At 35.9% G+C, this 27,321-nt stretch overlaps 2 protein-coding genes across 3 annotated transcripts; both read left to right on the top strand.

Annotated features, from left to right (window-relative positions):
• The first annotated feature begins 10,547 nt into the window (after window positions 1-10,547).
• LOC104613167 (uncharacterized) lies at window positions 10,548-11,538 on the top strand. Its single transcript, XM_019200450.1, has 2 exons — window positions 10,548-10,653; window positions 10,763-11,538. The coding sequence occupies exons 1-2, from the start codon at window positions 10,548-10,550 to the stop codon at window positions 11,536-11,538; spliced, it is 882 nt and encodes a 293-aa protein (XP_019055995.1).
• Window positions 11,539-15,836: 4,298 nt separating this feature from the next.
• On the top strand, window positions 15,837-21,440 carry LOC104613166 (uncharacterized). Of its 2 annotated transcripts, none has more exons than XM_010280881.3 (5): window positions 15,837-16,665; window positions 17,607-17,707; window positions 18,783-18,896; window positions 20,903-21,004; window positions 21,084-21,440. In XM_010280881.3, exons 1-5 carry the CDS (start codon window positions 16,587-16,589, stop codon window positions 21,126-21,128), a joined length of 441 nt encoding a protein of 146 aa, XP_010279183.1. In that variant the 5' UTR covers window positions 15,837-16,586; the 3' UTR covers window positions 21,129-21,440. The 2 variants fall into 2 exon arrangements, with proteins under 2 accessions (XP_010279183.1, XP_088750332.1); XM_088894206.1 differs by lacking the exon at window positions 15,837-16,665 and adding an exon at window positions 16,719-16,980.
• Window positions 21,441-27,321: the final 5,881 nt, after the last annotated feature.

Raw genomic sequence — 27,321 nt, 5'->3', positions numbered from 1 at the left:
AAGAGAATTGAACATCAATCACTAACTCTCTGTGTTTTCGCCCCTTTTTCCTTTCATAATCTTAAAGGGATCAGCTCCTAATCTCATTAGGAGTTGCTAATCCAAATCATATTTGGGTTAGAAGTCCCTTTAAGTGATAAGGGATAACCCTTATCTTATTTGCAGATTAGATCAGCCATCTCCTAATCTAATTAGGAGGTTTCCAGATCTAAATCTCATTTAGATCTTGGACTCTCTAAGTGGATAGGGTCTAGGCCCAATCCTAACAGCTGATCCATCTCAGAATTCACCCCTTTTTAATTGACTGATCAAATCAGCCCAGTTCGAAATGAGCTTAAGGCCCATTTAAGGTTATGTACTCACTTAGCATTCCAAATTGTTGCCCAGTTGGGCTTCCTTGTATGGCGTGGGACCCAAACATTGATCTACAATTCAACCACATGGGTTCGGCCCAGCCTTTGTTACAAGGCCTGGCCGAATACACTGTTAAAGACAGTGCACCCCCTGAAAACCCATCTTATGGGCTCTATGGGCCCAACACTTACCCTAAGTGGCCCCTGGACCAAGCCACCTTGTAACACACAGGGACTGTGGGCAGATGCAAGATTAGCCCATCAGGTATTATCCTCAATGGTCTTACACTTAACCTCTTAGCCCATAATGATCAAACATTGCCCGACAAGAGAGGACCTCTCCCTCGGCTGCAAGGAACAGTGTTGCACTCTCTGCTTATATGGATCCTGGGAATTAAAACCTTCTTGCAAACATTTGAGAAACCATAATATATATACTTTTATATCTCATATAAAATATATTTTGCAAAAACAAATCTCAACGATTGAAATCGGCTGCCGGCAGTCTTGGTTTCCATTAGTGAGAGTGCATCCCCGATCATTACCTTTGTCCGACAAAGGGGCTGATCCTGTCACTACGATCACCCACTCAGATGAATTCTTAGACAGTCCCAACATACCCAAGTTTTGACCCCCGCTAAGGATCTCACTGATTGGTACATCAAAGACAGCCAAATCGGACATCTAGTGTAGTATCATAATCGAGTCTAGGGGGTAGGTGTAATTTTCTAGTTTTGCCCATCTATCTCCAAGGTCCAGGGCAATACTGAAAATCTGGTCCAGTTCAAAGGTTCTATTAATCCTACATTGTATGTGCCTAGGGTCTCACCCTGGCAGCTGAGATAGGCCACCCCAACCGACTTGGTGGCACCACAGTGTCAGCCTTGTCAGGATAGGTCTCCCCAGACCGATCCACTGGCTGTGAACGTTCTAAACTAACACGAGTCTCATTAAGTGTCCAGTTTAAAGGTATTACACAGAAACATACCAAGGGAACCTGAATCAAATATGCACTTTTATTCATTTACAATAAACTCATAAAGTATATCATTCTGATTGAAGCTAAGGGCATACAAAACTGTCTAACAATTTATTCTTAAACAATCCATTAGTTATGAAAATTATTAAAACTTTCTAGAAAATATTCTACCAAAAATTGTGAAATCATTAATTCAGAAATAATCCATTATTTAACAAATATTAAATAATTTAATAATCTACCAAAAATTAATAAATAACCCATTATTTAATAATTTTTGGTTATTAATAAATGTTCAAAATTTTAATGTTTAGTGTAATTTACATTAATCATTGTAATTTAATAAATTTTCATTAAAATTTTACAATAATAATTTATTGATAAAAGATAGTACAAATTAGCATAATTTACTAATTTCTATAAATTCAATAGTTATAGTTAACAATTATCAAATAATTTAGGGAAACTCTTTAACTAATAAACCACAATTATTTTTTGAATAAGTAATTAAAAATTAAGAAATTATTACTAAATTTATAATTATAGTTAATAATTCTTAATTGTGAATTAATAAATTTTATAATTCTTAATTTATAAAAGTATTATTTTTATTAACATTAATATTGCTAATTAATAAAACTAATATTATGAATTATTAAAAATAGTAATAAAATAATTAATTTAATTGTTCATGAAAACATCTATTAATTATTAATTTTTAACATTATTACTACTAATTACATGGCCTGAATTACTTTACAATCTATATAGATTAAAAGTATATAACAACATTAATTAATTTAATTAACAATATTAATATTGTTAATTACTTATTTAACAATAATAATTACTACTAAATTTAATTAACGATATTAAATGATTTATTAATTTAATTATTTAACAGTAAACACTTAATACTATTATTTTAATGAACATTAATTAAAAATATTTGTTAATAACAGTAATCTATACATTACGATTATTTATCATTATTTTGATAAAAATTACTAAAAATTCTATAATTACCATTATTTTTAAAATATTGTTACCTTTATTTAATATATTACCATTATATTAACAGTATTTACCAAGAACAATAACCGTACAAAATAGTAATTGTTATAATTTATTTTTTAATAGTCCATTAGTTAACAATATTTATTAATGGTATTAATTTAATTATTAACTTAACACTATTAAATTAAATATTATTGCTAATTAATGATATTAAATTAATTAATTCTATATTTAATTAATGGTATTAAATAATCAATTAACAATGTTAAATTAATTATTACTGCTAATTAATTAAGGGAAAATTCCTGATCAGTACCCTGTACTTTGACTCGAGTGACAATTTGGCCCCTCAAACTTTAAAATGCGACAATCCAGTACCCAAACTTTCAAAATGTGATAATCCAGTACTCGAACTTTCAAAATGTGACAATCCAGTATCTACCGTTAATCAATCCATTAATTAGCTGTTAAGTGACATTTAAAAAGCCAAAAATGCCCTTCGAATACCATCTAATTCTCTTTACCAACCATCCAAACATTAAAAAAATATTGAACAGTCCCAAATCCTAGCCTCTTCTATTCAAAAAAGTTGGTGATTGTTTAGAAGAATCTAGAATTTGGGACTGTTCATTTTATTGTCAATGTTTGGATAGTTGATAAAGAGAATTAGATGGCATTCTTAGGGCATTTTTGACTTTTCAAATGCCACTTAACGGTTAATTAATAGACTGGTTAATGACAGGTACTAGATTGTCACATTTTGAAAATTCGGGTACTGGATTCACATTTTGAAAGTTCTGATACTGAATTGTCACATTTTAAAGTTCGGAGATCAAATTGTCACTCGACCCAAAGTATAGGATAATGATATGAAATTTTCCCATTAGTTTAATTAATACAATTAATTGATTATTATTGTAACAATAATTAATTAGTTGGTCCATGTGTAATAATAATAATAATAATTAGTAGTAGTGATTAAGTAATAATAAGTAGTAATTGTTACCATTGTTAATGGGTCGATCCATTTGTAGGATTTAACAAACCCATCCCATACCTGAATCGAGTTGTCTTCTTCTCCTGATTAATGTCTACAGTGTTCGTTCGCATAGTGATTGTTCGACTAGGGTTGTCAATGGGTCAGGTCCAACTTGATAGATCCAGATCGACTAGACTAGTTTTGGTTCCAGAACTTGTTCTGGTGGGTCAGTTCCAATTCCTCATATTTTCTTGATTATTTTCGAGTTGGAACTGTGTCCACCATGTCTCAAACTGATAAGGACCCGAATGACCCTATATGCAATTATTTATATATATTATTAAATATATAATATATAATAATTATTAATTAATAAAGTATATAGAGGTAATATTTAAACAAAGCATGTCTAAAATAGTCATTTTGGTAGGATTTTCATTCAAAACCCTATCGAAATGACATTCCCCCTTCGACTCTTTCTCCCCTTTGTCCTGTTTGACCGTTTTTCTTACTTCTCTCACAGAGAGACACTCTCACTCTCTCAGACAAACACAATCAACTTCAATCGTTTATTCTCAAAACCCGACGCCGATTGGCGTTCCCGACTGTAGACCACTGTTATTGATGCCGAACAGATAGTGAATTGTTAACTATGAAGCCTAGAGCAGTGGAACTATTAAAAGCAAGGCCGATGCTGAACAATGAAAGAAAGGCCACCGGCAACGTCATCCAGCCCATATGCCATCCATGTCCATCCGTTTATTTGTCATAGCAATCCTTCACCTTCACGAGTTCATCATGGGCCTCACCATTCTCCCCACAGAGAGTGAGAGGTATATATTTTTATTCTCTCTCTCTGCCATTGCTCATAGTTTTTTATGAATTTCAAATTTTTAATAGTTGTTCTCCTTACCAGTTCTCTAAATTTCAAATTTTTGTAGCCTTTTAGCAAGGTTTTCATTGTATTTTTAGTAGAGGTGTTATGCTGTTATTGCCCTGCTTATTAGAATTAGGTCCATTGCGTTGGACCCAATTGTCTCAAGAACCGATCAATTTGGTTCTGAGTCCAAAATTATAACCCTATAGGGTTTGGGTTGGTTTCGGGACTGGTCCTACCTGATTCTGACCCAGAACTGACCTGTTGACAGGCCTAGAAATAGGGCCTATGTATGGTGGGTTTGGATGACCGAAATGTGTGACCAGTCGCTGGAACGATGGAAACAGCCAATGGTTCTTCAAAATTCTCCCTTGTTTTTTTGTCCTTGGGCTATGTTTGGTTGAAGTGCAATTTTATTTCCACTAATACAAATGCATGGGAGCGCAAATGAAAAAAAATGCAATTTTTCATTTAATTTTGTTTTGGGGTTTTACTTTATTTCACTTCATATCTTAATTTATTTCATTTGTACTGCAATCAAACAAAATAAATTAAAATTTAAAACAAAAATAGGTCAGAATTTACATTCAAATCATTTGCACTGCCATGGTTTTGCATCAATGCAAATTTATTTGCATTGCAACCAAACACATCCTTAAGTGTGAAACGTAAACCAGTGTACGATGGGTTTGGACGATGGAAAAGAGTCGTTGGTTGCTGGAACAACATCAACATCCAATATTTCTTGCAAAACCAACGCATTTGAGAGTCAGTTTGGGAAAGCAATGGAGCAATAGGATTGAGTCGTATTGAGTCGGGAAGAGGTAACATACGAAGGGAAGAGTGATGTTGTTTTGGTAACATTTGAAACCAACAAGAAGTGGTTTCCTAATAGGGTACTGTAGTTTGAAAAAGTACAGTTCTCTTGCATTAGGAACTCTCTTGCCATGTGGCCAAGTGAGAGGCCTGGGTAGGGTGAAAGAAAATTTGGAAGAGACTCGATGAGAAAGCAGGGATGGGGTAAGAGAAAGGAGAGAGGATTTGAGGAAAAATGAGAATAGGGGGAATGGGAGAAGAGATGGCTGCTGATGTGGCCTTTTAATGCTATATAATATAGTTGTAGCGGGCCACCGTGCGATGTATGGAATTTGACTTAAAACTTATTGCTCTATGGAACTACACAACTCGGGGATAGGGATGGCACATTTCTCCCTCCCTGCCAAGTACTAGGCCTCCCTGATCAAGTGGGGATGGGATGGAGATTGCTTTAACAGGGATATGGTGGGAATGAAATTAATAGGAATATCTGATTGGGGATGGGGAGTGAAGTCCACACCCTGCCCCAACCCCAATTATATATATATATATATATATATATATAACAAAGCAGCCAATAAATTTTCTCTGTTTTTTTTGAAATTTTTAATTCCATGTCATTTTTGAAACAACCAATGAGATGCACTTTCCCAATAACCTAAATAATATCTTATCCTAAAATTACTCCTAAACTACCTCCCCCACTATCCCCCACTTTCTCTAAAATTATCTCTAATTCCTATTTATCCTCTCCCCTACTTTTTATCTATATCTATCTAAAGAAAGTTTGGATTAAAAAAATTAAGAATTATTTAAATATTCTAACAAAATTATATAATAAATTTAAAATATTTATTAAAAACACAAAAATAATTTAATATTTTTACAAAAATATATCACGAAATTATGTACTAACAATTTAAATTATGTTTTTTTGGATTATCAATTCAAATGTTTTTTAAATATTTAATAATATGTAATATCTTTAAATAAATAAAATTTAAATAACAAAAAAAATTAAATATTTTATAGATTATTTAAATATTTAAATAACTAAATATTTATCATAACTATATTTTAAATAGTTAAAATAACGAAATTATGTAATAAATTTAAAAAATTTCTTCAAAGTAGAACAATACTTATAACATAATATTGAAATTAATAATAATTTAATATATTACAAAATTAATAATGAAATTATGTAATAATAGTATAAATTATGATTTTATAGATAATTAAGTTTAATAAATAATTAATATCTTAAAATTTCAATATTTTACATATTATTTAAGTATTTAAATAACTAAATATTTAACATAACTAGGTTTTAAATAGTTAAAATAAAGAAATTATGTAATAAATTTAAAAAATTCTAAAAAGTAGAAATATAATTATAAAATAATATTGTAAATAGTTAATTTCACTTATATCAAGTAATAATTCGAGAAAATAACTTTCAAAAAAAATAATATTTATTAATAATAATTTTAAACTCTTAATCTGTATTTATTTTATAATTATATTTACTAAAATTAATATTTTTATTCTTTTGTGATAAATGTATTATCAATGAGTATGTATAAATTTATTTTGTTTTGTTATTTAACAGAAAACTTTCAATAATTATTGGAAATTAAATTACTATTGTTGAAATTTTTAAATTTAATTTATTGTAGTTATTGTATTTGTTGTATTTTTGTTATAAGTTATTGATTAATATTTATTAGGGATTAAATTATTATTTGAGATTATACTATTTATTGACTAAGTTAATATATTTTTAGTACTTATTGTATTTTTCATTATCAATATATTTTCAATAGTTGTGTATTTTTGCTATAAATTTTCAATAATTATTGGAGATTAAACTATTGTTACTTATCTGAGATAAGACTATTAATTTAGCTGAAATTATGAGTGTTCATGAGTTGGTTTGGTTCGGTCGTAGACTATTTGGCCAACCATATTGACCTGGTCAGGTTAGGGAGTTGGTCAGCTGAAACCGACTTTACCTTTTGTGAAAATCGACCCACTCAAGTTGTATCGGTTTGGGTTGATTTTTTCGTTTGGCCAATCTATTCAAAAGATTTAAACTTAAAAATTTAATTTGACTTTAAAATTATAGTGCAATTATTAAAAAATAAATTTAAAAATTAGATTTATGATATAAAACATTTTAGACTAAGAAATATGGGAAAATTCCCACTTTTCCATATTAAAAATTATATTTAAAATATAAAATATTAATATATATCCATGTTTAGGTCATTCGATTTTGGTCGGTTTACAAATGGCCAAAGTGAAACTGATCCAAATTGGTCGAATTGGGAAAATTTTGAATTAAAGCCAACCTAAAATACTAGAAAATCGATTAGCTTGGGTCGAGTTAATTGGGTCGGTCGTTCTCACCAATTTGACAAATAAACCTAACTGAAATTAATTATTGTTATTTTTGTATTATAAAATTTTTATTAAAAGTAGTATATAAAATCTGAATAATTATTAATTATTTAAAAAGTTAAAAATATAAAATAATTGTATACTCTTATGTGTTTCTATTATGGTCATTTATTATAACACACTTTTAGGGAGGGCAATTTTCCCCATCCCCAATGGGGACCCAACTTCCCCGACCTGATGGGGCTAGGGATGGGGATTGTTTTGGCGATGCGGGGGCGGTGATGGGGAATAATAGGAATCCTCGGTCGAGGTCGGGGTCGGGGCTAGGGGTGGAGATTGAGGTCCTTGTCCCGCTCGACACCGATTATATATATTAAATGTAATTTATACTAAATATACTATACTATTATATATATATATATATCAAAACATATTTAAAATATGATCCCTGCCTTGTTGCCATTCCTATACACCTTATAGTTTTGCATATTTACTTAAACCTACCTTATAGTTTTCATTTTACTAAAACATCCCATATATTTTACAACTTATTTACTTAATCAACCTTTCATTAAGGGGTGTTTGTTTTGCCCTTAAGCCCATGATTTTTTATTCCAAAAATACCCTTAATGCTTTTTTTTTTTTTGTAAAAAAACAAAATTGACCAAGTATAACCAATAGAGTGGTTTCCTGTGTCTTATTAAGGGCAACAATGGTATTTGTATTTTTATTTTATTTTGATTAAATTTATTTAAATGAACATTAGGGTCATCCTGTCATTTTCCACTGTCATCTAATGGAAGATTGATTAAATCCATTGCACATTATAAGTGGTGTTTTAGTAAAATGCTAATTATAGGGTTGATTTTAGTAAATCCATGAAACTATAAGGGGTATTTTAATATATGACCATTTCTATCATTTAGCTTTCTCTTAATAAATCCCATGCATCGCACAGGTTCCCGCTAGTATTAAATATATAATATTATTTATATTAAATATATATATATATATCAAAATATATTTAAAATATTATTTACATTTTAATTTTTCCTTTATTTTAAATAAGTACCTTTCTAAAAACAAACTTCTAATTAAAAAATCTAGGGATTCAAGTCCCCAATGGGGAAGCCCTCTTTGTCGAAGACCGTTGATGCAGGCTAAAATTTTTGGTAGGGATTAATTTAAAACTCGAGGTCGGAATGGGGAGTATGATCCCCGCCCCGGACTCGCCCATTGCCATTCCTACCCTGGGGGTCATCCCCTAAACATATAAAACCCCCCAACCCATAAATATAGTTCCATTAATTATGGTAATTATAAATGTAGTATCGATGCTTATAGAAATTATAAAAATTTTCCAATTATTTATTTGAAAAGTTGGAAGTTTTATGATTTAAGTTTCACTAAATTATAAAAATCACCAATTATTTCACAAAAATTATAGTAAGTATCAAAATTACTGAAAATATAAAAAATAAATTTCTATTTAGTAAAATTAGTTTTCCATTAAAAAATTACTGAAAATTTTTAATTATTGTTTGATAATATCATTAAATATTAATAAATTGACCAAAATTACTGAAAATATCAGTAACTAATTATTGCTAAAAATTATTGATAATTTTTAATTATTAAATTTGTATTTATTAATATTTTACTTAATTATTAATTATTTAGTAATTATTTATTTCAATAATTAATTTTCAAAAAAATATGAAATTAAATTACCAAAATCAGTAATTTTCAGCAAGTAATTCTTAGTAATTAAAATTTTCAATTTATCAAAATTACGAAAAATTATAGTTTAGGTGTTTATATTTACTAAATAATATTCAATAATATCAGTAATTATTGAAAATATAAAAAATATTTCACAAATTAATTTAACCATCCAAGTTAATTTAATTAATTAATTTATCCACATTTTTGTTTGTTGGTGGTTTATAATATAGATTAAGAGGTGTTTTAGGAGGAATTTTAGATGGGAGAGATCGTTTAAGAGAAATTTGAGGTGAGGGTTGAGCCGATTGGTAACAAGAGAGAGATTTTAGGTGGGATGAATAGTTTAGTAGAAATTTTAGGAGGGGATTGGCTAAGTAATTGAGAACATGAGAAAGAGATTTGGAATGACACTCTAGTGTAGAAGAAAGGGATGCCGATTGGCTACATAGAAGGGCTAGGAAGGGATAAGGGGGATAGGAGAGAGGTTTAAGGAGAAAAGAGAGGAGGAATGGGAGAAGGAGAGGGATGCTGATGTGGGACTTAATCACTTTATAATATAGTATAGATAGATAGATAGATAGATGGACAATAGACCAAATGGTGAAACAGGGTTAACTGACCCCATATAGTAAGAGATAAGGCTTGGAGAAGATGATGATTATGACGATGACAGATTGACAGTTCCCTCTCCCCTGGGTGCATCAACAGAATTGAAAAATTAAAAGAAAGAACTCAATGAGAGGAACCATTCAACAATTGCATTCTTCACAAATTCAGATTTATTCCAATACAACTTAAAGTGGTGTATGGACATTAATGAGGTAGATTTTTTATTTTTCTCTCATTTGATAAGCTTCATTCAACGAAAGTCAAGATTGGATCGAGTCTTTCCTTTGAATCTAAGAGCTAAAGACCAAATTAATTGTCAAAAAATGAGCTGAAGACCATGCATGGTCACTGTCCTCAAGTTTCATTTTCTCATTTAGGTGGTGCTACCCTTTCTAATTACGTCCTCCCTAGAAATTTCTGGGAGACATTGACGAGAGAACAAATAAAACAAATTAAACTTTTCTTTCTACCATCCTCGTTGCAATCAACACGCAGGAATGCTCAAAATCAAACTCATGATCTAGCCATTTGATGACAAATCTGGATCCTAGGGTGGTCCAGACCCAAAATCACTCTGGTCAGATGAACGTATTCAGAAGAAAGCTTGCCATCATCAGAATTGGGATAGCCTCTTTCCCATCTTACCTGGTTGAAAGTTCAAAGTTCAAACATCCCAATTAATCAACTTATGGCCAAGAAATTGAGTAAGAACGCGTAAAGTCAATTGGGTCTATGCCTATAAATGAACATATTGCCTTCCTTTAAGGCACCAAAACATTGCAAGAGAGCATGGCATCAAAAGTTGGGGGATTGTCCACAGAGATCACCATGAAATCTTCCAACCAGTTGGGTGTTACAGGAATCCTAATAGATGCACTGAAAATCCTTTTCAAGAGTAGGAAGCTCATGGCTTCCATCTTTGTCCTCACCATTCTTCCTTACTCTCTTCTCTTCTTAGGCAACCAGTTTCTTACCAAAACATTGGTTGCTGATCTGTTTTTAAGATTTATACTTTCCACAAAGAATACCAGGAAGTCCCGAATATGTCAATCTAATGGGCAAAATCAGAAGTGATATTGGAAATTTCATGGTCACAGAAGGGATCTTAATAGCTGCTTTGTGGCTGCTCTTTTTTTTCTCCACGGTTGCAACTATTTATGCCTCAGCTGTGACCTACAGCGGCAGGGACTTGACTCTCAAGGAGTTGATATCAAGGATCAGAGCAACATGGAAAAGTCCAGCAATCACTTTGTTCTATGCTTCCCTCATTAATCTGGGTTGCACTCTTCTTGCCTTGCCTTCCTACGGTTTGTTGGCAATGGTTGCCATTGGTGGTTCTAGTGGTTGGATTGCGTCGGCTGTTTTTGGTTCCATGGTATCTCTTGTGTTTCTTTGTATCACAATCTATGTGTCCCTGGTTACGACTGTGAGCCTTGTTCTGTCGGTTCTGGAAGATGGTTGTTACGGGATGAAGGCAATTGGGAGAGCTGAAGGGCTTATCAAGGGAAGAAGGCTTCAAGGAGTTCTTCTCATCGTTCTTTGCTCTCTTGTTCTTATCCCTATCTCTGGATTTCAGGGATTCATAATGGGCAGAATGGCTTTCACAGAAGCTATTCGATTAAGCATTGCAATTCTGCTGAATGGTATAAGTTTTCTGGTCAAGATCTTTGGCCTTACAGTGTTTACTGTGTTTTATTACCAGTGCAATGTAAGCCTAGCTGAAGAGATTGATGTGGAGCAAGGAAAGGGATACATTAAGATTCCCAACACGGAAGTCTGAAGGCTTTCCTTGACAAGGCTGTGAATTGTGTGAACTCCTCAGTGTCTCCTGTCCTTTTCTCTTAGGCTATGTTTGGTTTGAAGGAAAACGTAGGGAAAGGAAGGGAAAAGTAAGGAAACTAATACAAGATTTGCAAAGGTTCTTACCTTTTCCTTCAAACCAAACATCGCCTTACTGTGTATTGCCATTAATATTGTTTTACAATTTTATGTAGATTTCTTATGGTTTTGAGTTGGATTTCCCATGAAATCCAAAATAGGTGAAAAATTCTTTTTCAGATTGCAATACTCAGTAATACCCATTTCTTTGTAAGAATTTCAATGTTGGATTTAATTAATGGATTGTAATGCTTGTCTTTATATAGGTAGATGTCAATGAGCCGAGCTAATTAAGCCCAGCTTCAACTGCTTCGGAAACTGGGAATTGTCACGTTACATTTTGGCTTTGGAAGGAGTATAAATACAATACAAATATGTAAAGTGAAAAACCTTCTATTTTGTATTATTTTGACTCAGTTAGGAAAAAGTATAAATCTAAATATGTACGGTACAAATATAAAGTTTAATAATATTAAATAATATAAAATATAAGATTTTACACTTTACATATTTGTATCTATATTTTTACTAAATTGAGCCTTGAGACAGTGGAAAATGTGAAGGGACATGGATATGAGTCATCTGACTCTAGTTTGGATATGGTCCCAACAGCCATGGGAGCCCTATATTTTTCAGATGGGATCTGCTTCTCACACTTGGGTGCCTCACATGCACATCCACCATGCATTGGGAATATCTTTTGTGAATAATAACTTAAAAGTATGGGAGATGTTCCTCATACATGATAAGATGCATGTGTGAGGCGCCCTTTGCGAGGAGCAGATTTGGTCTCTATATTGTAAACATTTCCCTTGTTTTTTATGGTGAAATGTTTTAAATGTACGGCTACAGTGAATGTTGGGATCAGTTCTAAACTCCATAGATCTAGAGTTTTTTTTTATTATTATTATTCCGAATAAAAAAAAATTGCCCATGATGGTTTTTTGTCATGTGTAATGCATGTCTTCTCTATAACAAGTTATAACTTTGGGGGGGGGTGGGGTTTGAAATTCACATCTGCCCCACACAGAGTGTCTCAAAAACGTCCTATAGGACATCCTAACCATGTATTGGGAACATCTCCCAATGACAAATATTGGAGGTGTTCCCAAATTCATGCTCAAATGCGATGTGGGGCGTTTTTGGGGCACACTAAATGGGGCGTAGATGCGAACTTGAGAGTTTGGCATCGATTCTCTTTCTTTAAATCCATTTTTTGAGAAAACGGTACTGTATGGATGAGGGTCTGTTGCACCATTTGTTTGGCACCATTTTCTTAGAAAACAGCTCATCTTAGAAAACAACTCACACTAAATTCTTGGGAAGAGTTTGGTTCGTAGGACGAACACTGTTGGTTCTGCTCCAGCATCACTGTGTCATTTTCAGTGGGAGTAGATCTTGGGAGTATTCTTTGGGCGTGAACACCGACGTTGGGAGATACCGACTCTCCATATTAGGTATAACCCTTCCCTTTCCTTTTGGTTCAGATCTAGTTCGGTTTTGGTTCGATTAGATCCTTGAATATTGTATTCTAAAATCATGGAATATGATTCCCAGTTGAAAGGGAGGAGAGAAATTTTTGAAATTCGCCCACCCTATTCCGCTGCTTTCTTGGCGTCCATATGATGGATCTCTCCCTCCCTTTCACAAGCAACCGAAAACCCAAGCATTCCTTACAGTTGCCGCAACGGGTTGGTTTGCTACAAAAACTGAGTAGTGGTGCCCCCTCTGTTAGACAGTTGTATGCCCTTAACTCCAATCAGAATGATGTACATTATGAATTTATTGTAAATGAATAAAGTACATATTTGATTCATATTCCTGTGGTGTGTTTCTGTGTAATACCCTTAAATTGGACACTTATGAGACTCGTGTTAGTTTAGAATGTTCACAACTGTTGGATAAGTTTGGGGAGATTTATCTTGGCAAGGCTGACACTGGTGTGCTGCCAATTGTTGGGGTGGCCTGTCTCAGCCACTAGGGTGAGATCCAAGGCACATGCAGTGTAGGATTAATTGAATCTTTGAACTGGACCAGATTTCCAGTATTGCTCTGGACCTTGGAGATTGATGGGCAAAACTGGAAAGTTACACCTGACCCCTAGACTCAATTATGATACTGCACTAGGTGTCGGATTGGGTTGTCTTTAATATGCCAACTAGTGAGATCTTTAGTGGGGGTCAAAACCTGGGTATGTTGGGACAATCTGAGAAGTCATCTGAGTGGGTGATCATAGTGACAGGATCAACCCCTTTGTCGGGCAAAGGTAATGATCGGGGATGCACTCTCTCTGATGGAAACCAAGACTGCTGGCAGCCGATTTCAATCGTTGAGATTTGTTTTGCAAAATATATTTTATATGAGATATAAAAGTATATATATTATGGTTTCCAAACGTTTGCAAAATGTTTTAATTCTCGGGATCCATGTGAGCAGAGAGTGCAGCACTGTTCCTTGCAGTTGAGGGAGTGGTCCTCTCTTGTCGGGCAGTGTTTGATCATTATAGGCTGAGAGGTTAAGTGTAAGGCCATTGAGGGTAATACCTGATGGGCTAATCTTGCATCTGCCCACAGTCCCTAAGTGTTACAAGTTGGCTTGGCCCAGGGACCACTTAGGGTAAGTGTTGGGCCCATAGAGCCCATGTGATGGGTTTCAGGGGGTGCATTGTCCAAAACAGTGTATTCGGCCAGGTCTTGTAAGAAATGCTAGGTTAAACCCATGTGGCTGATGTGTAGATCAATGTTTGGGTCCCATGCCATACAAGGAAGCCCAACTGGGCAGCAGTTTGGAAGGCTAAGTGAGCACATAACCTTAATGGGCCTAAAGCCCATTTCGAACTGGGTTGATTTGATCAGTTAAATAAGGGGCGAATTCTAGGATTGGATTAGCAGATAGGATAAGGTCTTAACCCTATCCACTCAGAGAGTCCAGATCTAAATGTGATTCAGATCTGAGAACCTCCTAATTAGATTGGGAAAAGGTTGATCTAATCTACAGATAAGATAAGGGTTTACCCTTATCACTTAAAGGGAATTCTGATCCAAATATGATTTGGATCAGCAACTCCTAATGGGATTAGGAGCTGATCCCTTTAAGGTTATAAAAGGAGGAGGGGGCGGCAGCCTTTATACACACAAGATCATCATCTGTCTTCAGAGCTGAAATCATAGAAGAGAGAATTCAGCACATCTGCAAAAATTCTCTCTTGTTGCCTCTTTCCTGCCGCTGCCTCACCTGCTAGTTCGATCTTCAGTTCAGTGGGAGAAATCAAGATTGGATCTTGATATCAGTTCCTTGTGAAGGGACTGATAGGAAGCTGTGCTCACGTGCTGTCCTGCTAATTCTTGCGAAGGATTAGGTTCTTGAGAAGAACACTGTTGATTCTGCTCCATCTTGCACTGCGCCATCTTTAGTGGGAGCAGTCTTTGGATCCTTCCTTGGGCGTGAACACCTTCGTTGGGAGATATTATTTCTTCGTATCAGGTATTATTTCTTCGTCGGGAGATAGTATTGTACCAGAATTCACAAGGTTCTCGCATTCACTCGGTATTCCATGTGTCCCTTCTCAAGAAAAAATGGGGAGACAATTGCTGCTAGTAACGAAGTACCTCCACTAACTGAAGATGGTGATTTGACTATTGAACCGGAGGTAATACTGGACACCTGTTGGATCAAAAAGGGGTATCGAATTATTGAAGAAAGCTTGATCAAATGGAGACAACTTCCAATGGAGGATGCTACATGGGAGAACACGCAAGAAATAAAAGACAAATTCATGAACCTTGAGGACAAGGTTCTAGCCAAAGGAGGGGTTATTGATAAGCCATGAAGATCGCAGAGAACACCCGTGAAGAACCCAAAATACATCGACTAATGTATCATGCATGGTCCATCCAAGGCATGACGTGGCAGCAGGAGAAGCACAACAGATTCTCTCCATTTTCTGTTCTATTTTCTTGTTAGTCAGTTACTAGGAGTTAGTCAATAAGGCCAAACTGTTAGCCATAGGAAGCGATCAATTGGTTAAGTGGTTATTGCATAAGAATAGGTCAGGTTGTTAGTGGTTAATTTGTTATGTTGCTATGGCTTAGGGATCGACCAACTAGTTAGAGAAGCTAATCCCTTGGTCAGTGGCTATTTTAGTGGAAGTCAGTTGAGGTTTCTTGTATTTAAACACCGCCCAACCAGCTTGGAAGGGCAGTTGGAAGTTAATAAAATCTTGTGGTCTTATTCTCACCCTAAGCAAAATACTCTATCAACTCTAGCTTTGACTGGGACCTATCAAATTGCACATATTCGCAAGTTCTAGAGGCACTTCCGACAATTCGTGACAGAAAACTCTTATAACTGTACATCTTCACAAGTTCTGGAGGTAGTTCCAGCTAACAAAAAATGTTTAGAGTCGGTGAAGGCCAAGCTGGAGGATGGCGCCCTTACAATCTCCTTGGCCAAGCTGTCCCTGGACCAGATAAAGGGCCCTAGAGTGGTCGGAATCGAAGGTGGTGATGGGGAGCAAGAAAAGCTGAGTGAGGCCAGCACTAGTTGTGCCAAAAGACAAGAAATATATAAACTAATTTAAAAAGGGTAAAATGGGTATTTAAAAACATTTGATGCATGGGTTTAACGTTTTCCGTTTGGATCAGTGACGGAAGGGAGATGTTTGTTGAATTTTTTAAAAATTCAAGGAAGAATTTTGTTAAAATAAAAATATAGGGGAGATTTTTATGATTGTCAGAAAATTGAGGGTTGATTTTTGTATTTTACCCATTTTTTTTTGCGATAGTATCTAGGCACACTCCGACACTCTCCAAACACAGTCATCCAGCCGCGCATTGAGAACATCTTTCTAAATACACACGGCCCTAAATACTCACGCTTTCGTGGGTAAAGAGCAGAATATATGATTGTAAAAGTTGGTTCGGAGGATGGGTTCCACGACTTTCACCATTTATGGCGGTCTTATCTCCACCTCTCTTGCTCGCTCCTCCTCCTGTTCAACTTCAAGGTCTTTCTCATCAAAATTCCTCAAGTAAGTGCAATCCGAAAAAAAACATACCTTAGTTCTTTATTTTTTTCGTTTTTGTTTTTCTGACTTTCTGGAAACTGGCTTTTGAGTACTTGTCGAAGTTCTTGCTCAAATTAGAACCGACCCTCTTTTGGTTATCACTACTGGTGACCGAAAATCGTCGAAAAGCTTGAAAGGAAAGCAAATTTTAGTGAGCAGAAAGTTGTTGACTTCGAACAATATTATAGTTTGTGTTAAAGCTGTTCTCTGTATTGGATGATCTGTTATACTTCTTAAAGAATCTACCAAGATTAACATGTTTTATGGGGTTTTTCTTTGGTAGGTATGTTTGTTTTCTGGAATTAAACCTACACAGAATTTGCATTTTATATGAGAACTATGAACATCCAATAATAAGCAAGATTTATTCCTTCATCCAAGGTTTCAAGTTTCAATTGGTGGAAGTAATCTTAAGAAACTAATTGCAAAATGTAAGTACCATAAGATTTGATTGAGATTTTCAGAGGAACGATTGATATGTAGTTTAGTTAAGCTGTATATAAACCAGTATCGGGGTAGCTAGAACATGTAAATTTCGTCATGATTCCTTACTTTGTCTATTTTCTGATTTAGACTCTTCGACCGGTAGGTCACCTATTGGATAGGTCACAGTTCAAAAACAGTGCCATTTGGGTAGTTTTAATTGTCTTCAGGAATTAGAACTGGGACACATGAAATAGCAGGAAAAAAATTGGCTACCTTTGGTGCCATGATGGTTAGATTGATATGTTTTTGGCTGCGTCCTGTCTTCAGATGTGAAAATAGGTTACGGTATCTAGATGAATGTTTTAATGAGCCATTGGAAAGTGTAGCTTTAAATGAGACATTTTATGTTTTTCATAGAAGCAATCGTTCTCCTGGTTTTATTCTGGCATCATCCTTTTAATTTCAAATTTGTCTTACAGAACTATTTTTCTTCGGCTGGGGATTGAGAAGGAATGGAGATGTGAAGCTGATTACCCATAGGAGCAGATGCCAAGCATTTCGGATCTTGGCCAACTCTAATGTATGAACCAGTTCAAGGCCTCTATTTATATTATGCTATTTTCTTTTATTTCGAATATGACTGGTTACTAGGAATTCGATTGTCTAGTTTCCAGTTTATCACCTTTTCAATCTCTTGGTTTACAGTACAAAAACTGGTGATTCATCTGCTACTTGGCATCCCATATGGTAGCAAAAAAAGAAAAAAAAAATCCTGAGTAATAAAGCACTCAAAACAAAGTAATATCAGTAATGGCAGATTCATACTATGTTGGCTATTTTGTTAATACCTAAAGGCTCTAGAGTTTTCTATTTTTCATTCTATAGTACATTCCTTTCATCCATTGTTATATATATGTAGTGTTACTCTCCTGGATATGGACTTTATGGCGTCAAATAATTAATAAACGGGAGCCATTAGATTGTAGGCTGCACACTCATTGTTATTCAGAAAGATTGGTTGTTTTACCCTTGTTTGTAAATTCTTGGTCAAGCTTAATTTTGGACAAAATTGAATAATGCTTCAGAAGGAAAGTGAGTTTTTCCCCCATCACTTCCCTTCTTAATCATTCTTCACCTTGTGAAGGATAACTTGTTTTTTATTTGTATCTGTACATATTACCATTATGCACATGTTTGTATATTGGAAAGTTAGATATTACATTGGGCTTTTGAATATATGTTTCTCAGGTTATATGCCACCACTTGCCTTTTGATGCTTCAATCAAAAATCAATAAGATAGTTAACTTGAGTAGACTTGGTATTTTTGATTCATTTTTTGATCTTCTTGAAGAGAATGAATTGAATGTTGATACAAGATGGTTGGTTATGGATTTATGCATTGAAGTCAGATATTTGCGTCCTCATAAACATAAGACAGGGTTTAAGATCATGTGGTCAATTGAACATATCCTTGGTTTTGCTAGGAGTTGATGTGAATGTTTGATTTTATAATCCTTGGTATGAAAACTGAGGACTTGGTGAACCTGTCCATTTTCCTATTTTTTTCTCTTCTCAATTTTTTAGACAATGACATAGTTTAGATGGAAGATGTTGTTCTCTTTCTTTAGTTTCTATCAATGTTGTTTATTTGTAGGCATCTCGAGGAAAAGGAAATTCAAGCAATGAGATAATCATGGTTGATCCTTTGGAGGCAAAGCGCTTAGCTGCCAAACAAATGCAGGAAATCAAAGCCAAAGAGAAGTTCAAGGTGAGTGAACCTATTTTCTCTTATCCTCCAGAGAAGATGCTTCTCTATGTAGTCAAAAAGCAAGTCGTATATAAAGAAAGAAAAAGAAAAATAGAGAAACATAAGATTTTAGGTGATCTGGCGATTTGTGTTTACATCAGTGGATGATCCCTGTGAAATTCACTATTCTCAGTTCAACAAAATACGGCTCTAGCAAATAGACGAGTTTTTTTAATTATTCATTTAGGTTCCTCGATGCTTTCCTAATTGAAGTTCAACTGAGAACATGCAAGATGAAATCCCACCTCCCCCACCCCTCCGGCCCACCCCACCTTGAACCACCACCAGGTTTTGACCACCTTGCAGATAGGACTACAACTTGGGTGGGCCCAACGGCCCCAACCTGAGCCTGGTCTAATCAAATTGATCTTGTGCACAAATTTGGCTTGAGTTTTGATCTTTGGACTTGGCTCAGCCCAGAAAACTTGAACTTATCCTAAATTCAGGTTGGTCTTAGGTTGAGGACTATCATTTACAGTATAGAGTATTAGTTATTTACAATATGTATATCGTCATCATCCAAGTCTTGTTTTGCCATTCTGTTCTATTCAATTTACAGTCTACATATGATTAATCCAAACTCATACCTATGCACAAATATGTATAGATGCACATATCTTATTGCATGTTTTTATATAAATACATCTTTCTCTCTCTCTCAACTACATGGGTTGGCACAAAAATGTATGTATCCATTTATTAATGGCATTTGTGCATATTTATAATCAATTCTACTTCTAATTTGGGCTATAAAGCTCAATAAAAGGTGAATGTGCGAAACAAATCTAGAAAAATTTTTAAACCTTACCAACTTGCCTTGGCCTGACCAAGCCCGAACCTGGCCTGAGTTGTGTTAAGTCAAGCTTGGGGCAGTTAACTTGGGGTTGACAATTGGTTGGGCTAGGTCTGAGCCTGAGGTCTAAGTCTTAGGGTTGGGCCTGGGTTGACTGCCTACCTGCCCAAGTTGTACCCCTGCTTTCACATAATGCCTGAATAAGGTTAGGGAGAACCTGCTTGCCTTTGGCTTGCAGAATTCCCACTTTTAACACTGTTTTGTGTGTAAAAGGTCCCTTCTAATAGAAGATACCTATTTATCAAAAGTATGGTATGGAGAAAAAACTACAAGGTGAGAAACTGAATCTGAGTATGTTATTGAAGACCGAGAAACCAGTCCTGAAGTTTTGGTGTCTAATCTAGCAAGTAAAAAGTTTTCAAGTACAAGGTGAGGAACTGAATATCCGGTAGGTGATAAGATGAGAGAAAGTAGACTAAGATGGTTTGGTCTCACATATGTAGAAGACCAAAAGGGACATGGGTTGAAGTAGTAAGAAATGATTTAAGTTATACTAATTTAACAATGGCTATAGCATTAAATAGAATGATTTAAGTGATACTAATTTAACAATGGCTATAGCATTAAACAGAATGAATGGTGAAACAGGATTCATGTAGCAGGCCCCCTATAGTTGGGATAAGGCTTGGATGATGATGATGATGAAGGTGAGGAACTGAATATGAGTATGTTATTAAAGACTGAGAAACTAGTCCTCAAGTTTTGGTGTCTAATCTAGCAACTGAAAATTTTTAACTACAACTTACGGTTTTTTTTTTGGTAAAACAACTACAACTTAAGGTTTGGTCTCCTAATGTGGTTGTTGGTGTGGAACAGAACACCTTTTTTTCTAATTATACCACTATTTGCAAGCACTGTGAGTCCAAATAACATGGACAAATCATTATCATGAAAAAAAAACACTTTTTGGTTGTTTGGATATATTAGATGGTCATTGTTTGGTGCATGCATATGTTGTCCATCTGTTTCACGTGTCCCTATATAACCTCAGTTTACTTTCTGCCACAGCCGTTCCCAACAGATTATCAGCATATCTAGGCCATGTTTTCTTCCACTATTCTCTTTCTGTATTTTGATTTGATGAATCTGGCCTGACAAAATGATTGAATAACAGAGGCGACGTCAAATTGAAGCACTTAATGGAGCATGGGCAATGATCGGTCTTACAGCAGGGTTGGTCATTGAAGGTCAGACCGGAAATAGTATTCTAACACAGGTAAGTGTTGTGCACAGAGAAGGGTGGCTCTGAGTTCCACGTTCGTTTTGGCAACTGATAATTCTTTTTGTTTCTACAGTTGGCAGGATATTGGCATTCCATCATTGGTTTCTTTTTCCGATAGTACATATTCCTTTTAGAACCGGAGAATCCAAATGGAAACACGGGAACACTGAATGCTTAAGTAGCCACTAAATCCTTTTAACAATTGATGGTTCATTTCACTGGAATTCTACTGCTGGAAGTATGCAACTACCAATCTTTTTTATATCAATCAAGAAAAAAAATACCAATCTTTTCTCATTTGGAGAGGGTTTTATTTCTTTTTATTTTATTTATTTATTTTTTTCATTTTGTTTGCAAGAAACCACCACATATGAGAAATGGCACAATTTTCTACAGTTGTAAATTGAAATAACTCTAATTCCTACTTTTATTGCAATTCATCAATATGCGTGCTTTCATGGAAAATTTTGGCTTTGCGTAGTCAAATGACGCATCCACCGGTAAATCATATGAATTTCAACCCCTAATGTGTTTGCTAAACCAAAGTTGAAGCTATTAATCTTCTATTGGTGATTTCTTTGGATGCACCATGGTGCAGTAGCAGTGCCATTGCTGATTGCAGGACATTGTTAGCTCGCTTGGAATTCTACTAGGTATCTCATATCCCCAGGAGTGCAAATGCTGTAGTTCATAACTCACAAGTAATCTAAATTTGCCATTTCTTGTTCTAGGCTTTGTATGTGGTACAATAATTCTAGCTTCCTGGTTGACATTGTCACCTCTGAGATGTAGTCAGTAGAATGATTGAACGACTTAGTCTTGTTTGGCTCTAAAAGGAGGATTATAATCCTTTAAAGATGTATAAAAACAGGAGATTTTAGGCTATGTTTGGGAGTGCTTATGTTAAAAATAAGTGCTTATTGAATAAGTGTTTAAAAACAAGTGTTTATTCGAATACATTTGACACCCAACTTTTTCATGTGCACTTATTTCATATTGGGTGTTTGATAGCATTTTTTCTTTAATAAGCACTTAAATAAGGATTTGACTATTTTGTCTTTTATTTTCTTTCAAATTTTATAAAAGCATTTTCATAAAAGTATTTTTGTGAAAGTACTTTTATATAATCATTGTGAAAACACTTTTATAAAAGTAATTTTACGAAAGCACTTTTATTAAAGTACTTTTATAAAAGCACTTTTATGAAAGTATTTTTATAAAAGCACTTTTGTGAAAGTACTTTTATAAAAGAACTTTTATAAAATTCAACTAGGGATAATTTTGAAAGAAAAAAATTGAATCAAGTGCTTCTTATATAAGCACTTAAAAAAGCTAGAAATTTGGGCTTAAATAGTAAGCCATTATTTTTAAAATAAGTACTTATTCTGGACTTATTTCCCAAACATCAATAAGTGCTTAATGGCCCAAATAAGCATTTATTTTGAATAAACACTTAATTTTAAGCTTTCCCAAACATGGCCTTAATCTTGTAAAGAGAAGCAACTTACACCATTTGAAGTTATTGTGACACTTCTATGGTTGAGATTGACAGGTGTTAATTGAAGCCAAGTTAAGTAATTTCAAGTGACGGGTGTGGACAGAGGGATGCACGTGAGGTCCACTGACCTTATCATTGAGAGCTTGTGGTTGTGTGGGTTTGATTTTGTGCCATCTCAAGTGACCATCTCAAACTCAGTACCTTGGGCAGTGTTTGGTTAGTGCAAATTTCATTTGCATTGGTGTGAATGTATGGGAATGCAAATTGGCTAAGAATTTTGGTTTGACCTTGTTAGATATGTTTTTTTTTTTATTTTTTTTATCAATAACAACAATTTCATTAATTAGACTATGAATATAGTACAAGCAGGGAGGTAAAAATTCTTAACTTCCCCTAGTGAGGCTAAAGCCCCAAACAAAGTCTAAAATTACAATTGAGCCCAAACTAAAGCTTCCCTATCCACTCCAATCTCTGCTAACTCATCAGCAAATGGGTTAGCAGATCTCTTCACCCAACTGAATTTCACTTCCATATCCTTGACCAACCACTTAAACCTTTTCTTTTCATTTCTATACCGCCATAAACCAGCCTTATCTTCTTTCAGCCACCCTACTACCATCTCAAAATCCCCTTCAATTACAAGTTTTTTGATATTCATCTCCTTCGCTTTTTGGGCACCTTCCACAATTGCATAGATCTCAGCTCTGATAGAGACCCTCGTCTCTATTGGGCCTGATAACAGAGTTAAGATAGACCCATTCTCATCCCTAAACACACCCCCAATACCTGAAGGTCCCAAATTCCCTTTGCTACTCCCATCAAAGTTAAGTTTTATGAAACTCGATGGTGGAGGACTCCATGAAATTCTTAGGTTTGTTTTGATCTGGTGACACTTAGTAATCTCACCCCACTTTCTAAGCAAGTCATCCACAGTGAAATCTCTAAACAACTATGAGGATTTCATTCACTGTACTACCTTGACATGTATCAAGTCTATCAATTCTTCAGCCCTCCTCTTTTTTCTAGAAAAAAAAATCCTTGAATTCTTTTCCTTCCGCAAAGACTAACAAACTGCAACCTTTATGTCATGGGGTTAGTCGACGAGGCCCCATGCGACACTTGATTGGGTCAAGTAAGCCCACGAAAGCAAGAAATATCACACAAAATGCAACAAAGAATGCACACAAATTAGTCAAAAAGCACTTTATATTGCATTAAAAATGGCAAGCACAAGCACACAAGTTTGTGTTGAGGGGACTTCAAGCTTAACCTTTACATGATATTGGCACCACACAACTACCTACCTCCCCTCAAAGATTAGCTTAAGCTTTTGGTGCTCTGACAAAAGATTACATCAAAATATTAAAAAATCATACTGTATAATTACAATATTGCCAAGGGCATTTCTCCATACAAAATACATGTGTAACCCCACCCAAGACACACTTGATGGCGCTTTGATGGCATGTTGCGGGCAGGGCAAAGGCACTTGGTGGCATGAAAAAGTAGTCACTTGTGATAGTCTCCCCCACTCAATTCAGTCTTCATCCTCGAAGACTAGCTTTGGCTTGTTGCTTGAGTCTATTATTGTTGAAGGAGGGTTCTTCAACTGATCCGTGAACATCTTCCCTTCTAAGGCCTAGGCAAGTGCTTTGGTAATAGGTTTGAAGGTGCTCAGAGTGATGGGGAAACTTATGGCTAGGTCCTAAGTTAAGTCTTTGGCTAGCGGCTTGAAGGTAAGTCAAGTGTGGCTTAGTATGGCTTGTGCTATTAGCTAAGGTAGGGATTGGTGCAAAAGATGAGTTTAGTTTAAAAGGATGTTGGATATTGAGGGGTGTTCCCCAAGGTTCTCTCTTCATACTACTATGTAGGATAGATGGAGGCTGAATGTTGGAATGATTCTTAGGGTATGTGGGTAACACTCTCTTCCCATGGTGATAGGTAAGGCTGGTGCTGGATTTCGCCTTGGGTCACCTCTTTGGCCTGTTAGTGGAGGGCGCGAACGACTTCTGCTGCGGCTATGGCGGTGATGACGCTGTCTTCTTGCTGGAGATGTCACAATCACTTCCGATTGCAATGACTATGGTTGCTACTACAGAGCTCTTTGGTGTCCTTTGATGTGGGGATGGAAGATGAAGTTGTAGGGCTGAGACTTGCTTCTTCTTTGTGTCGGCTAATGCATTCATGGTGACCATGGAAGGTGAGGTGCTGGTGTAGCTTTCTCTTGTGTCAAGAAGTCCATGCCTAGGACAACTTTGAAGTCATCCATGTGTACTATGGAGAGGTCAATCTCCTTGTCCCAGGTGTCGACTCAGAGTCTTACTTGACAAGCCATGCCTTCAATGGGTTTTGCACTTGTGTTAACAAATTTGAGCCAGCCTAGCACTTTTGAAATTGCCAAATTAAGTCTCTTGGCCTCTACAATGGATATAAAATTATGAGTGGCCCCTGTGTCAACTAGGGCCCTGGTTGGCTTCTCGCCAACTAGTCATCTCTTGACCGAGTTGGGCTGTTTGGAGGTAGCCCCTTTCTTCATCATGGCATTGAAAAGTTGGAGGGTACCCACTCTTGGTGCCTGTGTACTCTGCTCCCCATCGCTCTACTCATCATCACTCAACTTGGCAATGAGGGCATTTAGCTTCTCATGTTTCGAGAAGTTCTTTGTCAAGTGCTCCTCTCCACAAATGTAACAAGTGGGAGGACAGGTTGGTCTCCCTTGATATTTGTTGTTGTAGGAGCTTCGACTTCCTTGTGGCTACTTTCCTTTATGGTACTCGACTGGCTTGTGGTGCAATGACTGCTTCTCCTTCGGGGGACTTGGTTGTCTATCTCCCCCACTCAAATTTGTGGCACACAGGCTGGCTGGTTTGCTTCTTTCATCATCCGATAGTCTTAGTTCACTTAGTTGTTTGGCCTTAGCCATGGCGGAGGTAAGGTCTTGTATATTACGTCGTTGGATCTCGAGCTCGGCCCAAGGCTTTAGGCCACCCATGAAGTTGAACAATAAGTCTGTCCAACATGTTGGTGACCTCTAATATGAGAGCTGAAAATTCTTTGACATATTCATAGAGCGAGTCTCCATATTTGAAAATTTTCATCTTGCGATGAGCGAGGTACTCCATGTTCTCTAGGTAAAACTGTCTCTTTAGCTACAACTTAAAGTTGGTCCATGTATGAATGGAACACGTACCATGTTCCATGTCAACACATCTTTTGAGCCACCACAACATAGCAACATCAGTCAAATAGATAGTAGTCGTATGTACCTAAGTTGTTTCATCATTCAAATTGGCTGTGGCAAGGTATTGCTCCATTTTCCACAGGAAGTTATCGTACTCTCATGCATTGAGTATGCCTGAATAGGGAGCTAGCTCCCTAATCTTGATGTGGGCAGGAGTGTGCACAAAGGAGGTGTTGGTTGGATTGGCAATGGCCCTCTTCAGAATTGCACACTCGGCCTTGAGTTCATTTAGTTGAGCTTGGATGTCAGAGGAGGAACACACGACTGACTTGATGGCTGCCCACTCCGCTTTCATTTCATTTAATTGGGCTTGAATGGCCATTGGGAAGGACATGGATTTCCTCCATGTTGCCCATTCGCTTTTCATTTCATCGAGTTGGGTCTGGAAGTTGTCTAGCTTGTCTTGAATGTTAGAGTGGGACGAGCTTCCCTCTTGTTGGCATGTAGTGCTACAAACTTCCTTTAGCGTCTCATTGAGCATGTCACAGACCTCATTGGCAACACCACTCATGCGTCCTTCCACCTCTACCACTTCACTATCGATGGCTTTGACATTTTGGTGGAGCTTGTCTACTCAATTACGCATCTCACCCACAGTGGCTTCACAATGTAGCATCCGTAGGTCGACAGCGGAATGCTTATTTGTGGATTTCTCACGCTTGCTTGCCTTTGATGTGCGTGTCTTCGGTGCTTTGTCCTTGACTGTGTCATCGGTGGGTGCATCATTGGTCTCATGTGATAGGGAGAGTCCATGCTCGATCTCCTCCATGATGTTTCTGTTGTGCTTCATGGTGTTTCTTGCATCACGGGTTAAATGGCTAGAAATGAGCTCCTGCTCTAATACCAACTATCATGGGACTAGTTGACAAGGCCCTGTGTGGCACTCGATTGGGTCGAGTAAGCCTACAAAAGCAAGCAATAGCACACAAAAGGCAACAAAAAATGCACACGAATTAGTCAAAAGGCACTTTATATTGCATTAAAGATGGCAAGCACAAGAACACAAGTTTGTGTTGATGGAACCTCGTGCTTAACCTTTGCACGGTATTGGCACCACTCAACTACCTACCTCCCCTCAAAGAGTAGCTTAAGCTTTTGGTGCTCTAACAAAAGATTACATCAAAATATTGAAAAATCATACTGCATAATTACAATATTGACATGGGCATCTCTCCGATACAAAATGCATGTGTAACCCCACCCAAAACACACTTGATGGCACTTTGATGGTATGTTGCGGGCATGGCAAAGGCATTTGATGGAATGGAAAAGTGGGCATCTGTGACACTTAGACATGTCCACATGTCTTGTCTTTTTTCCACTACCACCTAAAGAAGGAAGAAGAAAATAACATCTACAATCTCCTAGGAGGGAGCCAACTGCACTCAAAAAGGGAAATTACCCATTCTCAAATCATTATTGCATATTGGCAAGAGACCAACATATGGAAACTAGTTTCCCTATAAACTTTACAGAGAACACACTAGTGTGGGGATAAGCATGTCTTAGGTCTCTTTATTTTTTGAATAAGATCATTAGTGTTAACTCTTTCTAGAAACATTTCCCCACAAA

This window comes from Nelumbo nucifera, chromosome 1 (assembly GCF_055504915.1).
Source record: "Nelumbo nucifera cultivar China Antique chromosome 1, China Antique-T2T, whole genome shotgun sequence".
In the NCBI taxonomy this organism is placed as follows: Eukaryota; Viridiplantae; Streptophyta; class Magnoliopsida; order Proteales; family Nelumbonaceae; genus Nelumbo; species Nelumbo nucifera.
This window is presented reverse-complemented; position numbering and strand designations above follow the sequence as displayed.

Excerpts from the sequence above, each read along its gene's own strand:
- LOC104613167 (XM_019200450.1), top strand. The coding sequence starts at position 10,548 with ATGGCATCAAAAGTTGGGGGATTGTCCACAGAGATCACCATGAAATCT. Across the intron at positions 10,654-10,762 it reads ACTGAAAATCCTTTTCAAGA|ATTTATACTTTCCACAAAGA; the intron begins GTAGGAAGCTCA and ends TCTGTTTTTAAG.
- LOC104613166 (XM_010280881.3), top strand. The coding sequence starts at position 16,587 with ATGGCGGTCTTATCTCCACCTCTCTTGCTCGCTCCTCCTCCTGTTCAA. Across the intron at positions 17,708-18,782 it reads GGATCTTGGCCAACTCTAAT|GCATCTCGAGGAAAAGGAAA; the intron begins GTATGAACCAGT and ends GTTTATTTGTAG. Across the intron at positions 21,005-21,083 it reads GAAATAGTATTCTAACACAG|TTGGCAGGATATTGGCATTC; the intron begins GTAAGTGTTGTG and ends TTGTTTCTACAG.